The sequence below is a fragment of the Genypterus blacodes genome, unplaced genomic scaffold (assembly GCF_046128005.1).
Source record: "Genypterus blacodes isolate CSIRO-AG114 ecotype Tasmania unplaced genomic scaffold, CSIRO-AGI_Gbla_v1 ptg000332l_1, whole genome shotgun sequence".
In the NCBI taxonomy this organism is placed as follows: domain Eukaryota; kingdom Metazoa; phylum Chordata; class Actinopteri; order Ophidiiformes; family Ophidiidae; genus Genypterus; species Genypterus blacodes.
The window spans coordinates 346696-370714 of NW_027467117.1; the positions used below are offsets into that span (position 1 = coordinate 346696).

The following is a 24019-nucleotide window of genomic DNA, read 5'->3' on the forward strand; positions in this document are numbered from 1 at the left end:
ACACTGCTGACATGAGAGGCTTTATAGAGGGAGGGAGGGAGCTGTACCTGAATGCCAGACCCACTGGGAGGGACTGTGGGACAGTTCATGTCAACCCCATCCACCCCACATGTAGACGTTCAAACCAGAAACATGCAGGGATTCTGGTGAAGTCAGCTCTCCAGGAACGCTGCTGTTTACTGGAGCAAAGAGTCCAGGATCGTCTGGACTCTTTGCTCCGCAGCTCTGACTTATGAGATGTTTCCTCTGCACATAACCAACCTGTCAGCCTGACCTGTCTGTCTGTGAGAGGTGTGTGTGTGTCAGACTGTAGCCAGGGTCAAGTGGGCAGAGGAAAGGTTCTGCTCCTTTTGATGGAACGGTGCCAGTGGCTCACACCTACGTCTGCACACACACACAGCTGGGGATTCGAACAGAATACAGCTAAGATTAGATCCTCAGGGGGTTTGTGGAGCGAGCTCTGTGTGTGTGTGCGTGTGTGTGTGCGTGTGTGCGTGCGTGAGTCACAACAAGTATTTTGGAGGAATGGTCACATGAGTGTTTTTTGCTTCTTGCTTCACTCTGAAAGAAATTCCAGAATGATTTTAGCCTCCTCTTCTTGCGTCATCTGTGTGTGTGTGAAGAAGTGTTTATACGGGGCTGTTGTGCAGTTAATGGCGTTGTAAATTGAGCGATGCGCCTCAGCAGTAGAGATGGTTTTATTGAGGCCCTGTAAGGAAAGAGTAGACGTGTGCCAAGCTTCATTTGCATGTTGTATGTGTTTCAGTGTTTCAGTGTTTCAGTGTTTCAGGTGAAGGCTCTCTGCCCCTTCAGCCTCCAGGTGATGCTAATGGCTGAAGGACGTCAGTTGTCAAGGAGACGCCTGTCTTGATGGCTCAGAGTCAGTCATCTGTGAGCTCTTAATGACTACAAAAAAAAGCAAAGTGTGTTTAAATTTGTTTTCCCCTCCTTGCTGTTTCCATTAAAGAGCGCTGAAGCTTTAATAATGGAACACTGGAGTGAGCGACCTGTCACAGCTGACGGCTCACACTGAGGGAGAGACGCACACACACACACCGACTCACAGGGAGAGATGCACACACACACACACACACTCACAGGGAGAGATGGACCGGAACAGGAGAGGAAGCATGCAAGCTCACTAAACTCACTAGGGATCCATTCAAGTTTAGTTAAGTTAAAGAATGACATCACACTTCTGAACAGATTCTGATGTAAATTAAAGTGTGTGTGTGTGTGTGTGTGTGTGTGTGTGTGTGTGTGTGTGTGTCTGTGTGTGTGTGTGTGTGTGTCTGTGTCTGTGTCGGTGTCGGTGTCTGTGTCTGTGTGTGTTTGTGTGTGTGTGTCTCTGTGTGTGTGTGTGTGTGTGTGTGTGTGTGTGTGTGTGTCTGTGTCTGTGTCGGTGTCTGTGTCTGTGTGTGTTTGTGTGTGTGTGTCTGTGTGTGTGTGTGTGTGTGTGTGTGTGTGTGTGTGTGTGTGTGGTGACCTCTGCAGTCATTATCAGAATGCTTTATGGATGTTCTGGCCCGATCCATCATGAGGTCTTATGTGTTCATGTCTGCGTTCATAAAACACGCTGATTGTGCGTCACGCGTCGTAACTTTGAATTCGAGCGCTGGTGTGAAAGAATGTAGCAGATAAGCTGCGGTCGTGCTTCTCTCAGCGTGATGTTTCCTGAAGGAGCTCCTCTCACATCGCCCTCTCCTCCTCACAGTCCTTCTTCTTCTTCACTTTATCTGAAGTGAAGGCCACAGGCTGGACAGTTTGTTCTTCCTTCATATTGATAAACCACACTGATCCATCCACACTGCTCCGTCCATGAGCTGCTGGGTTTGTGCCCTGACTCTCCCTGGAGTCATGAGAGTCTGTGTGTGTGATGAAGGTGTCTCTTTGTCTCTGGGGGAGGTGTGGCCAGATTGCATGATGACGTCATGATTGTGTCCAGAAACAGTCAACAGAAAACATCAGGACTTTACAAATCTGTGGTAGAGGGAAAGCACATTGTGTCACAATAACACAAAGATCCTGGAAGCTGTTTGTAGTCAACATCTTCCTGCTGGAGTGTAAAATGATTGATTGACAGTTATGCCAGTGTTAATAATGGATCATTCTCTGTTCGATGCCCAAACCTTTGACTGTTTAGTCATTCAGAGGATTCAGGTGACTTCATAGATGTGTGTTGCTCATTCTCACATGACTCTTTGTGGAATTGAGCGGTCTTTTCTTTCAGTATACAATTTTTATTTTAACCCCTGCATCACCTGGGTTTCTGATAGTCTGAACAGTCGAGTCCATTCCCTGCTGTCTCGTATTGACTCACACGGATTAATGTGAGAGCTGGCAAATTCATATTGCCACCATCATCATCATCATCATCATCGTCATCATCATCATCATCATCATCATCCTCACCATCCTCCTCCTCTAAGCATTCTTATCAGATTAGTTTTCACATCATTTTACAAAACCGGGAGGCACATAAAGCTACGCAGCAGTAAACGAGTCGTGCATATGGATGTGTGGACAAGTACACAGAGGGTTGCCATGTCAACAGGAGGCCCCGTTCACGGGCCAAACTGTGATTCAGTGATACGTGTTCTAACATGATCCCTTCCAGTTGTCTTGTTTTTGCTCCGTTCTTCTCTGATGCTGCAGAATTTCAACATTCCAGCGCCGAGGCGAGGCGAACACACGATCGCCATCAATCTAACAAACGTTGTTGTATTCATGTCCGTTAGCCAGTGGACATTTTTGAGATGTTTGCTTCTACATTGCATCGTGGAGAAATCAAGACAATATGGAGTTCTGGTGTGGAATGGAACTGTGATTGATTTCCACAGTCAGGGGGTCGGCGTCCATCTGAGCTTCGGCACAGGCACGCACACATTAGGAAGTATTTATAGATGCTCGCCGCCTATTTATAGTTTCCTGTTATTTATGACTGCTGGGGTAGAAGAGGCCGCAGATACAGGGTTTGATTAGGTTTGCATTCCTGCGATGTGGAGCATCAGAGCTGTGAGAGGGAGCGAACACTGAGTGGACATGAGTCAGGCTGATATGCATCACTCCAAATGTGAGGCCCAAACATTCCTGCTTCTCTTCTTCTTCTTCTCTCTAAACAATGGAAAAACACAGCCTCTTGTTTTTTTTTGCGCCTGGAAAAATACCGCATCAGATATTTTTGCCATTTCCAGGTGGAAAATATCAACGTTCCCGTGAGGAAGAGGAGGATTAACATTTCCCTGACTGACCTGGATGGAGAGAGATGTTTGAGCGCTCTAAGACGCGTCTCTCTCTTTATGAGTGACGTTATTAATTGGTTGTAACTTTGGGAGAGGATTCAGTTTTCTGTGCTCCTTGTTCAGCCAACGCACCTGGAAAACACTTAGAATATGAAAACAATAGACAGCTGTGAGCGATTAGACTGTATCTAACATCTGCACGCATCACAGGCTTCATTAGGATACAGTATTTGTTGTTTTGTTGTGGAAAATGGCTTCACACACACACTTTAGTTTTTGCTTTTGCTGCTCTTTGTTGTTAGTAAATTAAATTGCAATGAACTGAATACTTCCTAAAGCCAGAAACCAGAGAACCAGGAGGCAAACGTGATGTCAGCAGGTGTGACCGTTCCACTTATCCAGCTCAGCTTCTACCTTCTTATCCTCGAGTTCTCTCAAGATCTCATCCATGTGTTGCTGTTGTTCCTGAACACTCAGAAGGAAAAGTCTCCAAGTTTCCGATTTACACCGAGAGAGACCTGCTAGTCCAGAGAAGTTTGCCACGGGAATTCCAGCGTGGTGCGATGTCTCAACAGCTGCCCTGGGAGAGAAGAGTCCATCAGAGCCGGACCAGGCTGGACTGCACCCTGTGTCTCTCTGCCAGCAGCGCTCATAAGCTGCTCTCTAACCCTGATCTCTCTATCAGAACATGTGTCTTTTGTTTTTCTAGCTCTGCATACGACCGGGATTACTCGCATTTAGTTTGGTCTTATCCGTTTCATTTTTCATTTTATTATCCGCTGCTCACAGTAGATTTGATTCGGGCTTGAAATGTTGACCCGAACCCAAATCTGTCAGCCAAGATTGATTTCTAGGTCCAACCTGGCCTGACGCATCCCATGATGTTCTCATTCTGAAGCGGAGGAATTCATTTTCGTGTCTGGCCCGGCCCAACACGGAGCGGAGAGTTTGTCAATCCAGACCCCCGAGTCTCCGGCTCAGCATCTGTCTCATCACAATCTAATCAATACAGGAAGTCTGACTCTAAGAAAGGATTTCACTCCCACTGAATAGACTCAAGTCAAGACATTCAGGTCACATTCATCACTACCTTCATGCTGTGAATAGAGTGAAGGCTTCAGTAATGAGCGGTTGATTGATTGATCCCTCCAACGCCGCTGTAAACCTTCTTTTCTGTGAAACCTCTAGGGAGCCCTTGAGCAAGGCACTTAAACGCCAACTGTTCCAGTCGAGCTGCCCAGTGGCCAGCAGCTAAAGCTCTCGTATGGAGACTCTATGTGTGCCTGAAATCCAGCTCAATCAATCATGTGAATGGGAATAACAGCGCCCACTCACACATTAGGAGTGAGGGGGCGGGGTTAACAGCTATTATGAATCTTCTGTGTGTGTGAAAGACTCATGGAGTCATAGTCATTAGTCATTATCTTTACTGAAGAAAATGTGCCGTGATTGCAAAACGCTGAACATTTTGCCCCAAAGTTTGAAGCCTGAATGTCTGAAACATGTCTGAATGCCTTCTGTACCTGAAGGTTACAAGCAGTTTGAGTGACAGCTAAACCTTACACTCTTTGAAGCTACCAGTTGTTTATAAACAACAGGTGCAGCCATTTAAGCAGAGACACAGCGCTGTCTGAATGGTGTCTGTAGGTTTAAGTATGCTGAAGGAGTTAACTGCCTATGGAAGCTAGCAGACAGTGCTGTCGACACGTTCTGTCTACGCGTTGCTCCTTTGTTGTGTCGTCCTCCATTGTTCAGCGGCTGAACCGGCAAATTCTCACTCACATGGCAAGTAATCATGCGTATTGATCCACAACACTGTCACCACCAACCCACAGTGTGAGTCACAGCATCGCACAACGACATGCAGAGAGCAGAGAAGGCTTACGGGACACAGGAAGAAGCCTCATTATGTTAAATCTGTCCTCTGACCTCTTTATTCAGGAAGTCTGAGTGTTTACATGTAGGCACATTCAGCCACAGAGCAGCTTCACCAGAGGGACCGACGCTCTGTCCTCCCTCAGCCGCTTGCCTCTCTAACCTCTGTGCACCACTCTAGGATTTATGAATGTAATTACACGTTCACATTTTTCTGCCTATTCAGCTTCTAACATCTGAAACACGGAGGCTGGAAATTTATAGTTTTTTCTCGGAAGTCTGTGTGGTGGAACAGAGCAGAAAATCAAACTCCTGGTCTGTGGAAGTAAAACAGACCGAGCTTCCTCCTGCTCTGAGTGTGAGCAGAGGACATCAGTGACCTGGAGGATCACACCTTCAAGATATTTGGTGCCTCATTCCTCCTCTCCTCTCCTTCTCTCTGATGGACATCCCTCTGATGGACCTTCCTCCCGTGGCCCATAAACGCCTCGCCAAATCACCATGTTTACTATTCTTATCCGCCCGTAGTGAGCGCTCTAATTACGATTGATGTTTCCTGCACCGTCACATTCTCCCGCCCTGAATCATCCTCAGTCACGGAGGCATCACACGCTGAACAGTCACAGTCTTCACCACCGATGCTGGGCTGATAGCGGTCGGGGAACATAACAATCTGGTTTCCCCCCCTCCGACTGGTCATCACTCAGCCTCAGTCTCCCTGCTGAGCTCCGTCTGGCGCTGTTGTTGAGCTCCATGATTGTCTAAGTCGTCATTAGGAGAGGAGGTTTGTCTCACTCTGCTGCCAAAGGATTACTGTCACGTTGTCCTCGTTAGGACTTTAGGGTTAGGAGACAAAGAGCTCCGGCTCTCTGTTAGGATAACTGGATCAGGTCCTTGTTCCAGTAAGAACAGATTGAACATATCTACACACACACACACACACACACACATGCAGGGGAGCAGGTATGTTGTGTTTGCTGTCCGTCTGTCACAACAGCAGCGTGGATTTATGGCTGCAAAGACGACGTAGAAACATCCGAACCTGTAGGAACATCTGAACCTGTAGGAACATCTGAACCTGTAGAAACATCTGAACCTGTAGAAACATCTGAACCTGTAGGAACATCTGAACCTGTAGAAACATCTGAACCTGTAGAAAACATCTGAACCTGTAGGAACATGTGAACCTGTAGAAACATCTGAACCTGTAGGAACATCTGAACCTGTAGAAACATCTGAACCTGTAGGAACATCTGATCCTGTAGAAACATCTGAACCTGTAAAAACATCTGAACCTGTAGGAACATCTGAACCTGTAGGAACATCTGATCCTGTAGAAACATCTGAACCTGTAAAAACATCTGAACCTGTAGGAACATCTGAACCTGTAGAAACATCTGAACCTGTAGGAACATCTGAACCTGTAGAAACATCTGAACCTGTAGGAACATCTGAACCTTTAGAAACATCTGAACCTGTAGAAACATCTGAACCTGTAGGAACATCTGAACCTGTGGAAACATCTGAACCTGTAGGAACATCTGTAGGAACATCTGAACCTGTAGGAACATCTGAACCTGCTGGATAAACCTGCAGGGAGGATGGAAGCTGCTGTTGCAGACCGGCCCTGCTGACTGGAGGATGTGTTCTCCTTAAAGCCGACTCTCTAGTATTTTTAGTCTGCCTTCCTGCTGTGGGTGAAGTTCAGTCTGATGCATGTAAACAATGCTCTAGGAGGAGTCCAGCTCTAAACTTGGCTCGGTCCTGTGAGCTCAGACGGTTTCCAGTGAAGAGGAGGAGCTTGATGTGCTGGCAGGAGCAGAGCGGCGGTCCAGAGGGGGTTGCAGACACTTGTGTTTTATATTTGCGCCTTGCCACACATTCTTCTGTGTTCACGGGGGAGGAGAGGGATGAGACGCTCTGACTCTGGAGTCTTTCTGTCTTGTCACGTAAAAGCATTCCACTCACGGAGACGGAGGAGGAGGAAGAACTAATCCTGTTAGTTTAAACAGGAACGCCACAATGAGGACACGCATCAACAAATCAAACTCAGGTTTTTTCTGATGAAAACACAAAATGTAAACAAATGTTGGACATGAAACATTCAAACTAAAAGTTCATGTTGTAACTTTGAACTGTCAATGTGCTGAAATGTGCAGGAAGTCCACACACACACACACACACACACACACACACACACACACACAACCTAATCAGCATGCCGCAGAGTGGTACTCAGAGTGAAGGAGTCACAGTGCTCCTCCGCAGACGAGTCAATACAGACTCACCACTGCTTCTTTCTCCGTCCACTGAAGCTGGAGGATGCGTGCGTGCGTGCGTGCGTGTGTGCGTGTAGGTGTGTGTGCATGTGTGTGTGTGTGCATGTGTGTGCGTGTGTGTGTGTGTGTGTGTGTGTGTCAGACAGCTGGCAGAGGAAAGAGTCTGCAGTAAATTAATTCAGTTGTCAACAACACGTCCCATCATGTCCTTTACTTCCTGTCTGAACCGATGGAGACATTTCTGGATCATTTGTAGCTGAAACGTGATGTTTCAGCTTCTTCTTCTTCTGCTGTCTGAACCTTCTGACTCAAAGCTCCTTTAACTTCAAGCTCAATCCATGTTCATCTCCGTCCCCCTGTGGGACCACGACCCACATTCTGAGACACTGACATAAACAAACAGGTTTTTAATCCGGTTCAGACGGATCTGGATCAGAGGGACAGCCTCTGGTTCAGTGCTTCACTCTGGGTCAGGACCCTGAGATGCTGGTTGGGCTTCAGCTGTGTTCAACCTTCACCTCCATCTGTGAGAGGAATGTGTTCTATAATTATTCCCTCTCTTATTATTGATCAGCAGATGAGCGTGCTTGGGTTCCAACCTGCGTGTTCTGACAGTGAGTGAGTTATTATTAGTGTGTGTGTGTGTGTGTGTGTGTGTGTGTGTGTGTGGAGGGGGGGGGGGGGGGGGGGCTTGACTCCATTCACAGCAGCAGATGAGATGAATGATGTCATTTCAGTCATTTCTAAAGGATTTGAGGATTTTCATTGATCTGCTGTCACTCCAGTATTGATGAGCCTGTTGTGATGTGGTAAGAGTGAAGAGTTCTCTCTCTCTCTCTGCTCCTCTTCAGGCTTAGGGCCGCACATAAAACAAATTCCTGGGGCTCAGACTGAATGTGAACATTGTGGTGGACCGAGACGCCAAGACGGGTCGGGATCTGCGGAACTACCCCGGCTCTGATTCAGGTGTGTGTCCAGGTATGGGTGAGGTCATGTAGCGACAGTGTGTTTGTATCCATAGTAACGTCTGACCTTTTAGTTTGTTTCTGTGCATTAGTCAGAAGATATTTATATCTGGAATGAAGGATTGTGAAAGATGGGTTTGATTTCCCCGCTGAGGCCTGGGGCTCGGCCTTCCTGTGGGTGCACACACACACACACACGCACACACACACACACACACACACGCTCAGCCTCAGTCAGATGCGCTGATTGGAGCCAGATCCTTTTGTCCTAAATTCCCGTCTCCTTGCACCCTTGAACCTCACGAAATCTCTAAACTCAAACCTTCAGTCATTGGTTTGAGTCCCACATTACACAAATCCAGCTCTAATGTGATGTTGTGAAATGTCAGGCGATGTGGAGAAACACGTGTCGGCGGACGGGAGGGAGGGTGTGGGGGGGGTCGACACGCAGGTGAAGGGAGGTTGAAGGTGAAATTCCGCGGGGCAGAGCCGAGCTTTACAGTACGAGCGTCTGACGCTGGTGAGAGCCCGAGCGCTGCTGCGTCTCCTGTCACACATCTGTTTGTGTCTTTGGCCCCTGCAGGAGTCCTCTGGGGACCCTGCTAGAGATTTATCATGTAGAGATGCAGCGATGTGCTATTCCTGTCTGCTGGCTCTCTAACCAGATGCTCCTCTGAACTCATACTCCGCTCCTATCGCACCCCTGGGCTCCATGAATTGTCATATGTGATTCAGCAGAGGAAGGTAAATGTGCTGCAGACCTTTTATTAGACCCAAAGGCCCCTCTGCTCTGTAAACCTCCACAGGCCCCCGGGGCTCCGCCACAACCCCGCTCACCGTTAAATGCCCAGAATTCCTACAAGTTTGGAACACTATATATTTTGAATTCCTCAGACACTTTGTATCTCCGATGCTCCGGGACTCCAGGGAGCAGTGAGACCCCTGAACCCCCCCCCCCCTCCCTACTGCCCCTTTAAGCACGCACACGCACACACACACGCACACGCACACGCACACACACACACCCACACACCCACACACACACTCACCCCCTGCGATGGATTCCAGATCGGGAATTTAATGCATTTGTCTTTGGCGTCACCTCTCAGGAATGCAGAACGCGTGCCACAGGCCTCATAACCCTGAGCTGATGAGTGTGAGGATGTTTGAAAAGAGAGAGGGATGATGGGATACAGACGCTGCTGGGGGTTATGTGGATGTTTGAGGGCGGAGGGAGGAGGGGGGGGGGGGGGGGGGGGGGGGGGGGGGGGGTTGATGGAGCGCATCCGGCGCGGCACTTGGCGTTAATGACAGGCCATCTTGTTGCATAAAGCAATGTTAGTGCAGCTGTGGTATGTGCTGCATCTGGACAGCAGATCTTTGGGAACGTATTTTGCGTGTGTGTGTGTGTGTGTGTGTGTGTGTGTGTGTGTTTGTTTGGTGTGTCCCGTCTCACTCAAATTAACGACTGTTGCACGATACGGAGGGAGGATGGAGTGAATTAAAGTTGTTGGGGATCAGATGGGGCGGGGGGGCCATGGGGGGCCGGGGGGGGCCAGGGGGGGCAGGAGGGGCCGGGGGGGGGGGGGATTTAGATGTGGAAAGTTTAGAAGCAGCTCTGTTCTGCAGTGTTTGGACGCTGCCTTTGTGTTCTGGCAGCTCGGCTCCTTCACGCTGGATCTGCTCAGGTTAGGAGGCTCAGCATCAGGGTGAGTGAAGGTCGTGACCTCAGCAGGATGAAGTCCTGCGTGACAGCACAGAGCCGAGCCGGGCCGGCGCTCTGGATCCATGTGAAGGATCGGTTCTGTCAATACTGGCATGCAAAAGGGAGATTTAACAATCAGAGAGTGACGTTCTTTAAATACACACACACACACACACACACACACACACACACACACACACACACACACACACACACACACACACACACAGGGAAGGACGGGCCGGTGCAGGTCGACACGCACCCACACACACACACACACACACACACACACACACACACACACACACATTTGTGCGTGTCGACCTGCACCGCCCCATCTCCTGTCCTCTGTGTGTGTGTGTGTGTGTGACTCTGGACACACAGGTCCAAACTCTCTGCTGTAACAGAATCAAATCTGTCAGAAACCACGAAATCAGGAGGCCGAACTTTAACCCTGTGTGGATCAATGTGATCTGAGTCCCAGTCTGACTTTAACATGCTTCATACATGACATCTCAGTGATTGACACGTGTGTTTCATCTGCACACTGAAGCAGAGTATTAGTTGACTTTGTGTCTAAATGTATTGATCAGGTGTGTGAGGTCGTGATGGCGATGCTCTGGCCTCAGCTTCCTGTTGATCTGATGATTGTGTTTCACTTGAACTCCCATCTCTTCTTCTTCTTCTTCTTCTGTCTCTTGTTTTGATGCTCCAGTGTGTATTAGAGGTCAGAACGACACGATACTGATGATGATCTGATGAGAGGCGGGGGGTCAGGGGGGGTCGGGGGGGCCGGGGGGTCTTGGTTTGTTGTGGAGAGAGGAATGTCCAGACGGTGAAGTCATGGAAACAAAGTCACGGCTCTGTCCCCAGATGATGACACGTTCTACTCCAGTCTGACAGGAAGCGTGACTCTGCTTTATCCCCTCTCCTCCTCCTGCCGACACACGGGGGCGCTGTGTGGTGCTGCAGTGCCCCCTGGTGGAAGACGTCAGTCATTACCTTTAAATTTAGCATTGTCAAGTAGTTTGTTTCATTCTCTGTGTTCCTTCAGTGGAGCTTTAAGAGTGTTTGAGCTTCAGGACGGAGGGAAGAAGGCTTTCTGACCAAAGAACAGGCGGCAAAGACGAGGTTACTCAGACAGGAGTCACAGGAGTCACAGCTCAGTCTTTATACAAACACCAAACAGAAAATACAAACGACAGCGTTCCCTCAGGACGCTGCAGGTTACAGTATAAATACTCTGTAGTTAGTTCCTGTGTGAGGCCCTCAGGCTGACACACTGATTACAGGCAGGTGAAGTGTAAGGGCCAGATACTTAAGAGGTCAACCAAAAGGCACAAACATTAGAGTTGAGAGTTAGAGAGTTATACCGTCACGTCCCCTGTGTTCTCCTGTGTGAGAGACGAGTGTGTCGCCGCTGAACCAGCTGCTCTGTGCCGCACAGCTGGAGTCAGTGAGCAGACACACACTTACAAACATGACGTCAGTACAGACAAACATTTACCAAACATCATGACACTTTAAAGTTCTCTGCCACACTCTGCTGCCCTGTGTTTACACTCAGTCACCACCAGAGGGCAGCAGACACCAACCGCACTTCAGCTGCCAGATACACAACTCTCACCGCCGTCTAGCTGAGATTGTGCCGACTGACTGAAGCAGTGACGCTGTAAATGTGTCTCACAGCTCCAGAGCTCAATCCAGAGGAGTCACACAGTTATTGATTAGTAAAGATAGAAAGTTAATCGTAAGGTTTGGAGGTGAGAGGATTCAGATGATTAAGGTCGAATGTAAACAGAGTAGAATGTTCCGGGTGTTAAGCCGAGTTAGAGAGAGATGTTGCCTTGGCAGAGGTGTGCCTGCTCCCATTAGAGTTACATGTCTACCTTCCTGTATGTTCATGTTGGATGTGCTCTGTTGTGTTGTGGCTCTGTTGTGTGACATCATAGTGTGTGGTCACTTACAGCCGTCTGTAGCTTTAAGGATTCTTCTGTAAGTAGAAAGCAACGAGTGCTACAGGTGTCGTTCTACTTTCTACCGGCACATAAACTCTTTAACGCTGCTGCTGCTTTATAAAGACTTTGATTAGGGCATCGATCTAACGCTTGGATTTTACATTGGAATTTTTTTTTAAGATGGCATCTCGGCAACATCCTGGCAATTTGTGTTCTGCTGATATCAGATACCAGAGAATCCATTCAGTCAGTAGTTAGGCGTCGGAGCTGGAGCCTGGCTCTGGTTCTGGTTCAGGAGGGTGGTCCTGACCCGGGTCTACTGGCTCTGCTGGGTCTGCTGGGTCTTCTTCTCCTGCCACGCCTTCTCCCTCAGGCTGAGCTCCGCCTCCGAGAACGCGGCGGGGCCCCAGTTGGTGATCAGCTGGCCGGCCTTGGAGCCTGGAAGGAGGGAGGGGTTAAGAGAGCTGGTTCACCACAGAGGAGGAGGAGGAGGAGGAGGAGGAGGAGGGAATACTGAGGAAGAGGAGTAGCTTACCGGGCTGAATGAGCCTCAGCAGACCCTCATGGTGATCCACTTTGTGCTTCCAGGTCTTGGTGTTGTTGGTCGCGTCCTCTAGCTTCTTTATCACCGTCTGGCTCGCGTCAAAACACAGGGACAAAACACGCAGTAGAGTAAGAAAACACTCACAGGATACACACTAACACACACTTCCTGTTCTCTCAATAAGTCTACAAACCTGCAAACTTTAATTTAAACATATTGTGCTGTTTCTCTCCATGTAACCTCTCCCTGTGTGTGTGTGTGTGTGTGTGTGTGTGTGTGTGTGTGTGTGTGTGTGTGTGTGTGTGTGTGTGTGTGTGTGTGTGTTGCTGACCTGGTATTGCTCCAGCGCCCCCTGCCTCTCCTGCTCCAGCTCGTCCAGCTGCTTCATGGCGGCCTGCAGGGCGTTCTCCTTGGCCAGGCGCTCCTTCTCCAGCTCCTGCTTCTCAGCCTCCGTCTCTGAGATGGCCCGCTGCTGGCTCAGGTGGATCTTCTCAAGCTCCACCCTCTTTGTGGCCTCCTCCTCCAGCAGCCTGGGTCACATGGGAGCGTCGTCATGAGCAACAGGAAGGATTTTGTCTTTGGCAGTTACACATGATGTCATAGAGCTCAGAGTTGTGGTTCTTCTCCACACTTTAAAGGTCAAACTCCTCAATTTCCTCTGTAGGATTAATTAACAGGGAGATTTGGTTGCACTCATAGGTAACATGCCAAGCAGTAAACACATGGTTCAGTCATGTATTCTGTCCAAATCATTAATTGACAAGCAAGTGCAGGAACTTGACTGCAGCACAGCTCTCCGTCAGCAGATGGCGCTGTTTCCCATTAACGGACTGAGGTTTCCTACTCAGCTTTTGTCATTGTACTTTTGTTGCAAATCACATTTACAGATCTTTAATTTGTGCCTGTTGGGTTAACAAGTGTGTCAGTAACTCTCATGGTGACCTGAACTCTGACCTCTGACCTCTGACCTCAGCCTAAACCAACACAGAGTGTAACTTTAACATGACTGAAAGCTTTAAGAGAGACAGACAGTGTTGGTTTGATTTCAGTTAAAGAAGGAACACTGAGGACAGAGGGCTGTTCTGGATGATCGGTCCTTTAAACACTTAAAGGTTCTGATCCTCTTGTAGCTCAGAGGTTCACTTTAACAGAATCAGGTGGAAAATAAATGTCAGCAGAGAGGAAGGAGGGAGGAAACGTGGTGTATAAAAGGAACTAGACCTCTGTGTGTGTGTGTGTGTGTGTGTGTGTGTGTGTGTGTGTGTGTGTGTGTGTGTGTGTGTGTGTGTGTGTGTGTGTGTGTGTGTGTGTACTAAATTAAGATCAGCACATTCACACACAAACAAACTTTACCCCCACAGATAAGAGCCAGACTCTGCTCCTGTGCTTATATGGGCTTTCTTTCTTTACAAGTTCTTTACAGCCTGTTTACACTTAAACATGCTCACACTTTACTGTTATATGGAACTTATCTGTGTTTGTTATTTTCAATACTGTGTTCCTTGTGCGAAGACCCGTGAGTCTTCAAGAGCTTTCACGCTCTCAAATGTTTGCTTTGCTGTGTAACTTCGCTAAGGCCTGTATGTTTTTAACTGTGGAGGCCCGTGTGTCTTTAACTGTGAGGAGGCCCGTGTGTCTTTAACTGTGACGAGGCCCGTGTGTCTTTAACTGTGGAGGCCCGTGTGTCTTTAACTGTGAGGAGGCCCGTGTGTCTTTAACTGTGAGGAGGCCCGTGTGTCTTTAACTGTGGAGGCCCGTGTGTCTTTAACTGTGAGGAGGCCCGTGTGTCTTCACTGGCAAACATTCACGCGTTGTTTGCTTTGCTGTGTATGTAACTTATCTGTGTTCATGTTTCTCATACATGTCAAACGTTCAATGAAAGCTCAGGGTTTCTGCTTTCCACGAATGCTCAGATCTGAAATTCCACTTCACTATTCACAAATTCTAAGGAACATAAAATGGCTCCTATTTGAGGGGGAGGAGGACAAAATGTCCCTAATGTCTAATGTTGCTGTCAGTTTAGCCAGTTTAGTGAACCGGTTTTTACTGCAGCGTCCTTCCAACCTTCTGACTGAGACTGAGCAGAGTTTACTAAAATGGATATTAATGAAGTGCTTCAGCTGAGCTGAGTAAGTCCATCATGTGATCTCCCTACATGTTTACAAGCTGCTTCCTCCTCTAGCTGCTGTTTCAGGTAACTGCCTCATGGTGACGGCTCATTGTTTGTGCATTCAAAGTGTGATGTGACATTAAGTCAGTTGTGTTCACAGACCGTGCCTGCAGCCTGCGCACCATCTCTTCATCCTGCCTGGCCCGCCGCTCGTCCTCCAGGGCGTCCTCCAGCTGCCGGTACATGTCCTCCAGCTCGTGGACCCTCTGCAGGTACTGCTCCAGCTCGGTGGACTTCTGAGCCACCTCCTCCTCCATCTGCTTCCGTACCTGTTCAGTCAGAAGGTAGAGAGTTGTCATTATGCATCAGGACTGTAGTTCCTGAGTGAGGCCCTCTGAGATACAAAGGCTTCAGCATTCACCAAGCACTTGAGTGTTTGTGGGGCTTCAGCCTAACTTGGTAGCAATGTTCATGAATGATGAGAAAGGAGATAATGTTGTGTTTTCAAATGACCTTTAACCTTTGCCAAACAGAGACACTCTGGATGCTTGTTTTGTCTGAAGTACGTTTGTGGGTTAAATGTGAGGAATGTGGTGGAGTTTGGTTCTTTGATACTGTTTCCCTTGACAAGGCTGAGGATAAAGGAGAAGCAGGTGCTGAGGTCTCGTTTCACTGTGGTGAAACGATGAATGACTTGAATTTGTGTCACAGACGGGAACAACATGATTCATGATGTTAACCCTTATGTGACCCTCTCTTCCTCCGCTGTGGGGAGGGGGGGGGGGGGAGAGGATAAGTAACGCACCATTTTCTCTCTCTCTAGGTCGGTCTTGTATCGGTCCTGGAGTTCAGTTTGGGTCTGGAGACGCCGCCGCTCTTCCTCCGCCGCACTTGTCGCCGCTTCTTCCAGAGCCTGAAACAAAAGCAGACAGAAGCTGAAATCACAAAACTCCAACCAGACAAATCCCTTCTCTCTGTTATGTGTTGGGTCTCTGTACATGCTCCTGTCTGTAACGTGCACTGAGAGAAACTCACAACAGAAATAAAGCTGACTTGATTCTACTCAGGTAGGTGTGTGTGTGTGTGTGTGTGTGTGTGTGTGTGTGTGTGTGTGTGTGTGTGTGTGTGTGTGTGTGGGTGTGTGTGTGGGTGTGGGTGTGGGTGTGTGTGTGGGGGTGTGTGTGTGTGTGTGGGTGTGATGGGTCTTCACGTGATGTGAATGCATGTAAATGAGGGAAAACACCTCGGTGTGTATTTCAGGCTGGGGATTTCACAATCCACTGTTAGACGACGACAAAACCCCCGACCTGAATAAACATAAGAGAATCTGTAACCCCTAGGTTTTTAGATAATACACTTCTATCAGCTACTGGAGATGAAAACAAACCTGGAGATGAATTGAGAAGAAGAAAATAGAAGCTGGTGCTAAATATTTCTGACCATCACAAACAAACCTAGTAAAGTATATTTAACAAACTGACTCCAGCCTTTTCTCGTCACACAGACAGGCCAGGGACTCGTACCAACAACCGTCTGTGGCAGTGATCCAAACCTGTGCTCTTATGAATGACAGAATGTAACTGTGTAACGGTGTGGGCGCTGCTTCATGTCTGCTTCACAATTTGAATTCTATCAGCAACAGGAAGTAGCCACCAGGAAGAAAGTGGAACTGCTTCTGCTCCCCAAGACTCACAGACAAAATGTGACGTGTTAAAATGTGTGGCGCTCCAGTTTGTCCCCATGTGGACCGATGTCACCCAGCTGTGAAGTGCCTGCACACTGACGGGCCACCGCTCACAACAGGTTCATGTGGAGACACGGTGCCCATTGTGTGTGTGTGTCTGTGTGTGTACATGTGTGTACATTGTGCATTCATTTAAGCAAGTATGTAAGACAGGACGGCTTTGCACCTCAATGGTAGATTGTTGTGTATTCAGGGAGAGCAGAGACGTCCCAGACAAAGACTCACTGTCTCGGTCAAACCACCGTCTGTCCTTGTCCCCTGCTGCTGCTGCTACTGTGTGTGTGTGTGTGTGTGTGTGTGTGTGTGTGTGTGTGTGTGTCTTCATATGACTGCACTGTGGTTTGACTTCAGTTAAAGGAGATTGTCAAGATTGTTTAGAGCAAAAAGTTCTTAAGTAATCAGAATGACATCATCCTTTCTCGTGTAGGAAACACACTCGTCGTTATCATGAAGCAAGTGCTCAGTCACTGAGGATGAGTCAGGTCGAGCCAGATTATCTGGTAAAGCGTGCAGTCAGTCATGACAAAGGTCTTTGCCTCCACAGCCACAAGCCACATTCCTCTGCTGGGAGTGGGCGTGGCCAATCATTAGTGGGAGGAGCCAACGTGTGGCTCAGACGTAGTTGGTATTAATAAGCGAGTAGTGCAGGTGACCTACTTTGTTATCAGGAATGAATCTGTGTGTGTGTGTGTGTGTGTGTGTGTGTGTGTGTGTTTGGTGATTCTCTGGAAAGGTTTCTGCTTCTCTGGTGGTTTCCAACATTAAAGATTTCCAGGGAAATGCAAATAGGGGTTCTATTCTCTTTAGGATCAGTGAATTGCAGAGGTCAGAGGTCAGGGATCCAGGACACTTAATCACTCAGTACATTTACAAAACAATGGCAGCAGTAGCTTTGCCTTTTCCACGTCTCCTCCTCCATGTGAACAGGATTCACCTGGACTCTGTGGTCGTAGAGGCACAGGTGTCCGTGTATGTTTACATATCAATCACATGTTGGAGCTTCACACTTTTCTTCCTCAGTTCTTCTGCCTCATGTTTACTTTCTGGTCTTGCCTGTATTCATACTGAAGAAGATAAGAGGAGATGAAAGGAAAGAAACTCCAGAGCCGATTTAAATTTAGCACACTGGTAAAACCTGCAGGCCCACAGAAGATAATAAAAAAAAGACAAAAGGTTCCAGACTGACGACATGACAACGTTTGTTTGTGCACTTCACCCTTCCTCATTCTCTCTCTTCTATTCTCTTCCTCACCTTCCTCATGGCCTCCAGCTCGTCCTGCTTGGCTTCGTTGGCCGTCTGCAGCTCACTCATCCTCAGCTCCAGCTCCTCCTGCTCGGCCTGCTGCCTCAGACGCTGCTCACGTCTCTTCTGCCGGGCCTCGCGGTGCGGCGCCGGCCGGCCCAGCCTCAGCAGACTCACACTGGTCTGGATAGCTGCAGAGAGAACACACACACACACATATGGTGTCCAGCATCTCAGGACTGTTACACTGTGAAGAATCCTGCAGTTAAATATAAATAATCTAAGTTCTTGTAATAACTTGTATTGATTGATTTAAAATGATACTGAAGAACCACGATTCAAAAGTCCAAACACAATGAAGAACAGATGATTGAGATGTTTTCCATAAGATATAAATAACTTTAGTGTGTGTGTGTGTGGGCGGCGGCTGTAGGATGGCTTGAGTGAGGTCATGCAGAGAGGAAAGTCACTGAGGCTCAGCAACAATAGAACCCCATCAGGATCTGCTGACTCAGCGGAGCAGCGACTCACCCTGGATCCACTCCTGCTTCTTCTTCTTGTCCGACGCACTGATCTCAAAGCTCTTCTGGGAGCATTTGATATATAAGAGGTTCTTCTTCCCTTCTTTGTCTGGTAAAGACTGAAAAGAGAAAATGAATGAAGTCAATCTTTATAAACTGAAACAGAAGCAAACACAACTTTCTTATATCTGGTCTACGACTGATTCATCTCTCCGTGGTGACTAAGCTCCTGACACATTACACACTTTCTTCTTCATCTAGCTGTGCAGTGCTGAATGTTTACAGTTAGGATGGAGGTCTTCTTCATCCTGTAACATTTACTCCATCTTAGGTCATCAGACTGTGAGCCTTCTTCTTCGTCCCTTATCGTTTCCGTATCCCAGCTGGTAGTCGGGGGTTCGTACCTCCACACAGCAGTTTCCGTCCAGCACGATGTCGCCCTTCTTCTCCGTCAGGTCCTCGCCCATGTAGTAGGAGATGGAGTCTGGTTTCAGCATGAACCAGCGCTCCGTCCAGTTCTTCCTCTTGTGGCCCTTTTTCATCATGAAGCCCTGCAGGGAGAAGGTGAGGTGGGCGTGAGTGTGAAGTCCTGCTGTGTGTGTGTGTGTGTGTGTGTGTCTGTGCGCGTGTGTGTGTGTCTGACCTGCTTGAGCACGTCCATGATGAGCTCCTGGTAGACCTCGTTGATGCCCATGGACAGCGCCTGGCGGTCCATCCCCTTGCTGAAGTGTCCCGAGCCCATCAGGCTGATGAGCGCCCACACACTCAGGCACTGCTGCTTGGCGTTCAGCTCCAGCCTGTAGTCCTCAAAGCGCTCCTCCACCCAGCTGCCCCCCATGGCCTCCGTAAGCTTACGCAGGAAGTATTCAATCTATGCAGGGCCACACACACACACACACACACACACACACACACACACACACACACACACACACACACAGTTACACGTGATCTGATCTTTGTCAACCTTCAGTATTTTTCCTGACACTGATCGGTGACGTCATTGTTTGGCGTGTTCGTTTGGCCGACAATGAATCCTGCAGCGTTTGTGTAAGAACAGGAAGCTGTGAACTTCCTCTTCTGCTCTTGGGCAACAGTCTGGGTGTTCCTCTCATAGAGTTAGAGTGAGTGAAGCCCCACATGTACACAATGAAATGACCACACGCCCAAAAGACCCGTTTAGACCTTCAGACCGTCATCTGTGTGTGTTTCCTGTGAGCGACTGAGGATCAGACCTCTGCATCTAAAGAGAGTAAAGTGTGTTGTTGACTCTCAGAGGTGCTGCTGTGTTTCCCTCCCTCCTCCTTCCTCCCTCCCTCCTCCCACCCTCCCTCACCTCCTCGGTGACCATGATCAGGGGGTAGCAGTCCTCAGACAGGAAGTTGAAGATGCACCAGATCTTGAAGGCGTCGTCGTTGGTGATGAGCAGCGACGACTGGTCCAGATTCTTCCTGGCACACAGCGTCCAGCACATTCTGTTGAAGTCCTGACGGTCAAAGATGTCCTTCACCTGTGGGGAGGCGAGGACAGAGGACAGAGGACAGAGGACAGAGGTGGTGAGGTGGCGAGACGCAGACGCTTTACCAACAAACCTGAAGCTGGGCTGTGTGACCTCAGAGCGTTTCTCTCTTGAGCTCCTGCTTTATCAAGCTGAGCACGACTGTGAGGCACATTGTCAATAAGAAACTCCAGGCTGAAGACAGGCTGCCAAATAGTGCTCCGGTCCCCAACACACCACATGCTGCATGCACATGAGGCTCAGCTCTCATGTCTATGTTCTAAAGTGTGTTTGTCACACACACACACGCACACACACACACACACACACACACACACACACAGGAGTGAAACAGCGAAGTTGTCCCGTTCTTCCTCTCTGACCTTCAGATTCCAGAGCCAAAGTGGGAGTGGAGCCCTTGAAAATGTTCAATCGGTGCCGTGGAGGGGGAAATGTTTTCCTCTCGCCGGTGAACAGCGGCGTCGCCATGGAGACTCCTGGCAGGCTGGCAGTGCAACCCTGCAGATCTCCTGCTGGCAGCGGTCCGAGCCCACCCATCATCGCCCTGACAACGTGTTCCCGACCTTCGCTCCAATCAACAACTGAACACTTCCAAAGATTTACAAAGATAAATCCGACGGGAAGAAACGTGAGCGGAGTTTAAATCCCTGATAGATGACGAAGATGTTAGAGATCAGTCACAACATCACAACATAGCTGCTGATTGAACCTCCTCTTCATCTTCTGCCCTCCTCACTGTCCACACATCAACCAGGGTCATCATTCCATATGACAAAGATCTTTGGGGGGAAATTTACATCCAGCCTACATCACTGCCTTATTGGACATCAACCTTCATGTAAATCTACTCTAGGTGAGGTCAAAGGTCACACGTGATGCAGGCTGAACCTCTGATCCTAACAGACTGTGATCCGATCCTCCAATCACAGAGGAGTCATCTTCACTTTAACCTCTGCTGCTGTTTCCCTAAACGTTTAACAAACTATGGCCTCTCCTTCTGTGATCACTACGCTGCAGCATGAGTGTGTCTCTGCTGTAACAATGGCAGCCAGGAATGACAAATATGGAGCTGTAGTTGTTGTGTTAAGGAGCAGGTGACTGAGCTTCACTGTGTCACTCGCTCTCTCTCTCTCTCTCTCTCTCTCTCTCTCTCTCTCTCTCTCTCTCTCTCTCTCTCTCTCTCTCTCTCTCTCAGTGACTCAGCGTCCCAATAGTCCAGTGTTTCTCCAGTGGAGGAGCGTGTTGAGGAGTTGTGACAGTGTGTTTTGTTGTGTAGAGAGCGTGTCTTTGTGCGTCGTGTCCGTGTCATGCTGGCCCGGGTCTCTGCTCCGCTCTGTCCCTCTGGCTGGTGGCCTCGCCCCCGTTTCTCCCTTCACCCCCTCCATCACTGTCACCCTCTCATTCACTCCTCCTCCACAATGGGAGCCTTGTCAGCGCCTCCTCCCTCCTCTGTTCATTGGGATTCACAGACCAGAGGCAGAGAGCAAACAGCAAACCTGCAGCAGCGACGCAGCGAGAACAGGAAGCAACACGGAGAGAAGCAGGACCGCTGAGCTAACATCTATCAGATCTATACTTTATATACTTTATATACTTTATATACTTTATATACTTCCATCCTTTACATCCAGACATGAAACACTGCCTCAGGATCAATCTGGGAGGTTTTTGATGAATGTTTGAACCACCAGCTGCTCTGAAGCTTCACTAGTGAATGCACACACACACACACACACACACACACACACACACACACACACAGTAGTTTCGGTGGAATTCTACGCTCCATCTAACCACAAAGTGCTGAGGTCAGCACATGAACAGAAGGTCATCTCTCTCTCTCTCTCTCTCTCTCTCTCTCTCTCTCTCTCTCTCTCTCTCTCTCTCAGCGAGGATGAGGGACACACACACACACACACACACACACACACACATGTCCACACTTCCCATCTTAATTAACAATTGACAACATTTGTCTGATTTGATACTGAACATTTCCAGGATTTTTTCTTTTAACCACCAACTCCTTTGTCAAATCACACACAGACACACCAATACACACACACACGCACACAAACACACACACACACACACACACACACTGCATCCATACATGCCTATAAACACATTTCCCTGTGAGTCTGGGTGGAGTTTCCTGAAGGTTGAATGTTGGGAGTGACGCCCTCCGTCCACACAGGGGGGGCGGGGGTCTCTGCTTCATGGGGGTTAGGGTTAGGGCTCTGAGGGGGGGCCCTCAGTCTGGGTCCCCCTCAGTCTGGGTCCCCCTCAGAGCCCCAAAGCAGCGTTTCCTCCACCAGCGCAGCGACCGTTAAAACTCGTCACGCAACTTTGTGTGAATCTCTCCACAGCTGCAACAGGAAGTGGAGACGCAACCAAGAGATCCAACGTTTCATCCAAGAACATCCAGAGTTACACACTGACAGTTTCACACACACACACACACACACACACACACACACTGAAAGTCCGGACATTTCTTCAGATCAAACGTTCAAAATGGCTCAGAACATTTTTAAAATAGCAGATTTTCCAAAAGTAGTTCTGCATTTCCTTTGATATGTTTATGTTTTATGATGTTAACATGTTTTTATATGTTATATTGATTTAGAAGCTTAGTGAAGGTGACATTCATGTTCATAAATTGGATATTCATTAAATACTTTATAAATGAGTTCACTACTAAACTAAATCTACTTTGCTACTTTACTCTTTTACGCTTTTGTGTTTACAAGCGGCTGCATTCCATTCCTACCTACCTACCGTTCCTAAGTTCATGTTGTGTGTGTGTGTGACGTGGTGCTGCAGCTGGACCTGTTGCGTGACCTTTGCTGACCTTGTCCAGGATGAACTTGTTCAGGTAGGGCATGTATCCCTGCGTGGAGACGGGGCCTTCGTCGTCGTCTTTGAAGTGTTCCTCCAGAGCCACGGGGTCGTGAGGGATCTTCATCACGGTGCACAGGTTGTGTGACAGAACCTGCAACACAATCAAGAGGATCCACTCACAAACGGGGAACTGGTGAAGCACTGATGTCACCAATCAGGACCCAGCCACTCTAATAAGCTTGACTCCATTGTTCCTGTACTTCTGCTTCCACCCGTGTTCTTCATCATCATGCTGCTGCTCTACCGTGTCACGCCTGTAGAGCAGCAGACATGAGGTCACAGGAGGAAACGTTTAAAGGTTTAATCATGGATCCACATTCACACTAAGATGTTGAATTGGCTCAATCCCAAATCGTCCACAGGTTAGAGAAACAGGTTGATCATCAGTCAGTCACTTTAGCAGTGGGACAGCTCTGTGACGCTCTGTGACGCTCTGTTACCTCCTCATTTAAGGAATTATTGATATAATGATCTACTCTATCTGTTTATACATGTCTGATGGACTTCCTGTTGTATTAAGCTTGTGTTTCTACTGGAGAGAAGAAGAAGAAGAAGAAGAGGAAGAGGAATGCTGATGAGGGGAGAAACCTGGAGAGTCCGTCCTGTTCTGTTTAATAACACATGAGCCACAACATAGGCTTGATTGATAAATCCTGAGCTTCGCAGAGAAGCGATCCCGTCTCTAAGCGACGCAGTTCTGTTGCTCGCGGCTCGCGGCTCGAGTGTGTTCGGGTTTTGTGTTCCACAGTTTCTTTATAAACTTAGATTTGAACTTGAATTTCCTGCTTCAACAGCTACAACAACACACACACACACACACACACACACACACACACACACCGGAGCTCGTTACCTTCAGCTGAGATTTGGAGACTTTGCCGCTCTTGTCCAGGTCCAGAGCGGTGAACGCGTGCCAGATGGACTTCAGGAGCTCATCCCGCAGAGCCATGATGAAGAGGAGGAGGAGGAGGAGGAGGACAAACTTCTCTGCTCTGCCCCGACTGAGATTGTGTGTGTGTATGTGCGCTCAAAGTGACTCATCGGGACACATTGGGGACAGAGTCACGTGACGCGCAGTAACAGCTCGTTATTAAAGAGCTGCAGCACCGCTTAGCGAGAGAAACAAGAGTGTGTGTGCGCGTGCGTGCGTGCGTGCGTGCGTTCTCGTTTTTCTGTTCTCTCGTTCTTTTCTTCACCTCCTTTTCCCCTTTTCCTATTCTTTCTTTTTCTTCACCTCCTTTCTCTCCTTTTTCTTCACCTCTTTTTTCTCGTTTTTTAATTTTTTCTATTCTCTCCTTATTTTTCTTCACCTCTCCCCCCCTAGAGGCTCCGCGGAGGTACTGCAGGAGTGAGAGAGCTCAAATTTCAGACTTAGCCTCCAGGCTGGATGGTTTCATCTACTCTGCATTT

General features: G+C 48.4%; 1 protein-coding gene across 1 annotated transcript; it reads right to left on the reverse strand.

Moving 5' to 3' along the window:
* Window positions 1-11213: 11213 nt before the first annotated feature.
* Window positions 11214-23657, reverse strand: swap70b (switching B cell complex subunit SWAP70b). Its single transcript, XM_076137685.1, has 12 exons — window positions 23463-23657; window positions 22560-22700; window positions 19523-19696; window positions 18830-19057; window positions 18591-18737; window positions 18197-18305; window positions 17675-17856; window positions 15484-15591; window positions 14841-15007; window positions 12900-13098; window positions 12560-12656; window positions 11214-12462 (listed from the first exon to the last, which is right to left on the reverse strand). Exons 1-12 carry the CDS (start codon window positions 23556-23558, stop codon window positions 12341-12343), a joined length of 1770 nt encoding a protein of 589 aa, XP_075993800.1. The 5' UTR covers window positions 23559-23657; the 3' UTR covers window positions 11214-12340.
* Between the last annotated feature and the right edge of the window lie 362 nt (window positions 23658-24019).

Excerpts from the sequence above, each read along its gene's own strand:
- swap70b (XM_076137685.1), bottom strand. The coding sequence starts at position 23,558 with ATGGCTCTGCGGGATGAGCTCCTGAAGTCCATCTGGCACGCGTTCACC. Across the intron at positions 22,701-23,462 it reads TCTCCAAATCTCAGCTGAAG|GTTCTGTCACACAACCTGTG; the intron begins GTAACGAGCTCC and ends ATTGTGTTGCAG. Across the intron at positions 19,697-22,559 it reads ACAAGTTCATCCTGGACAAG|GTGAAGGACATCTTTGACCG; the intron begins GTCAGCAAAGGT and ends GCCTCCCCACAG.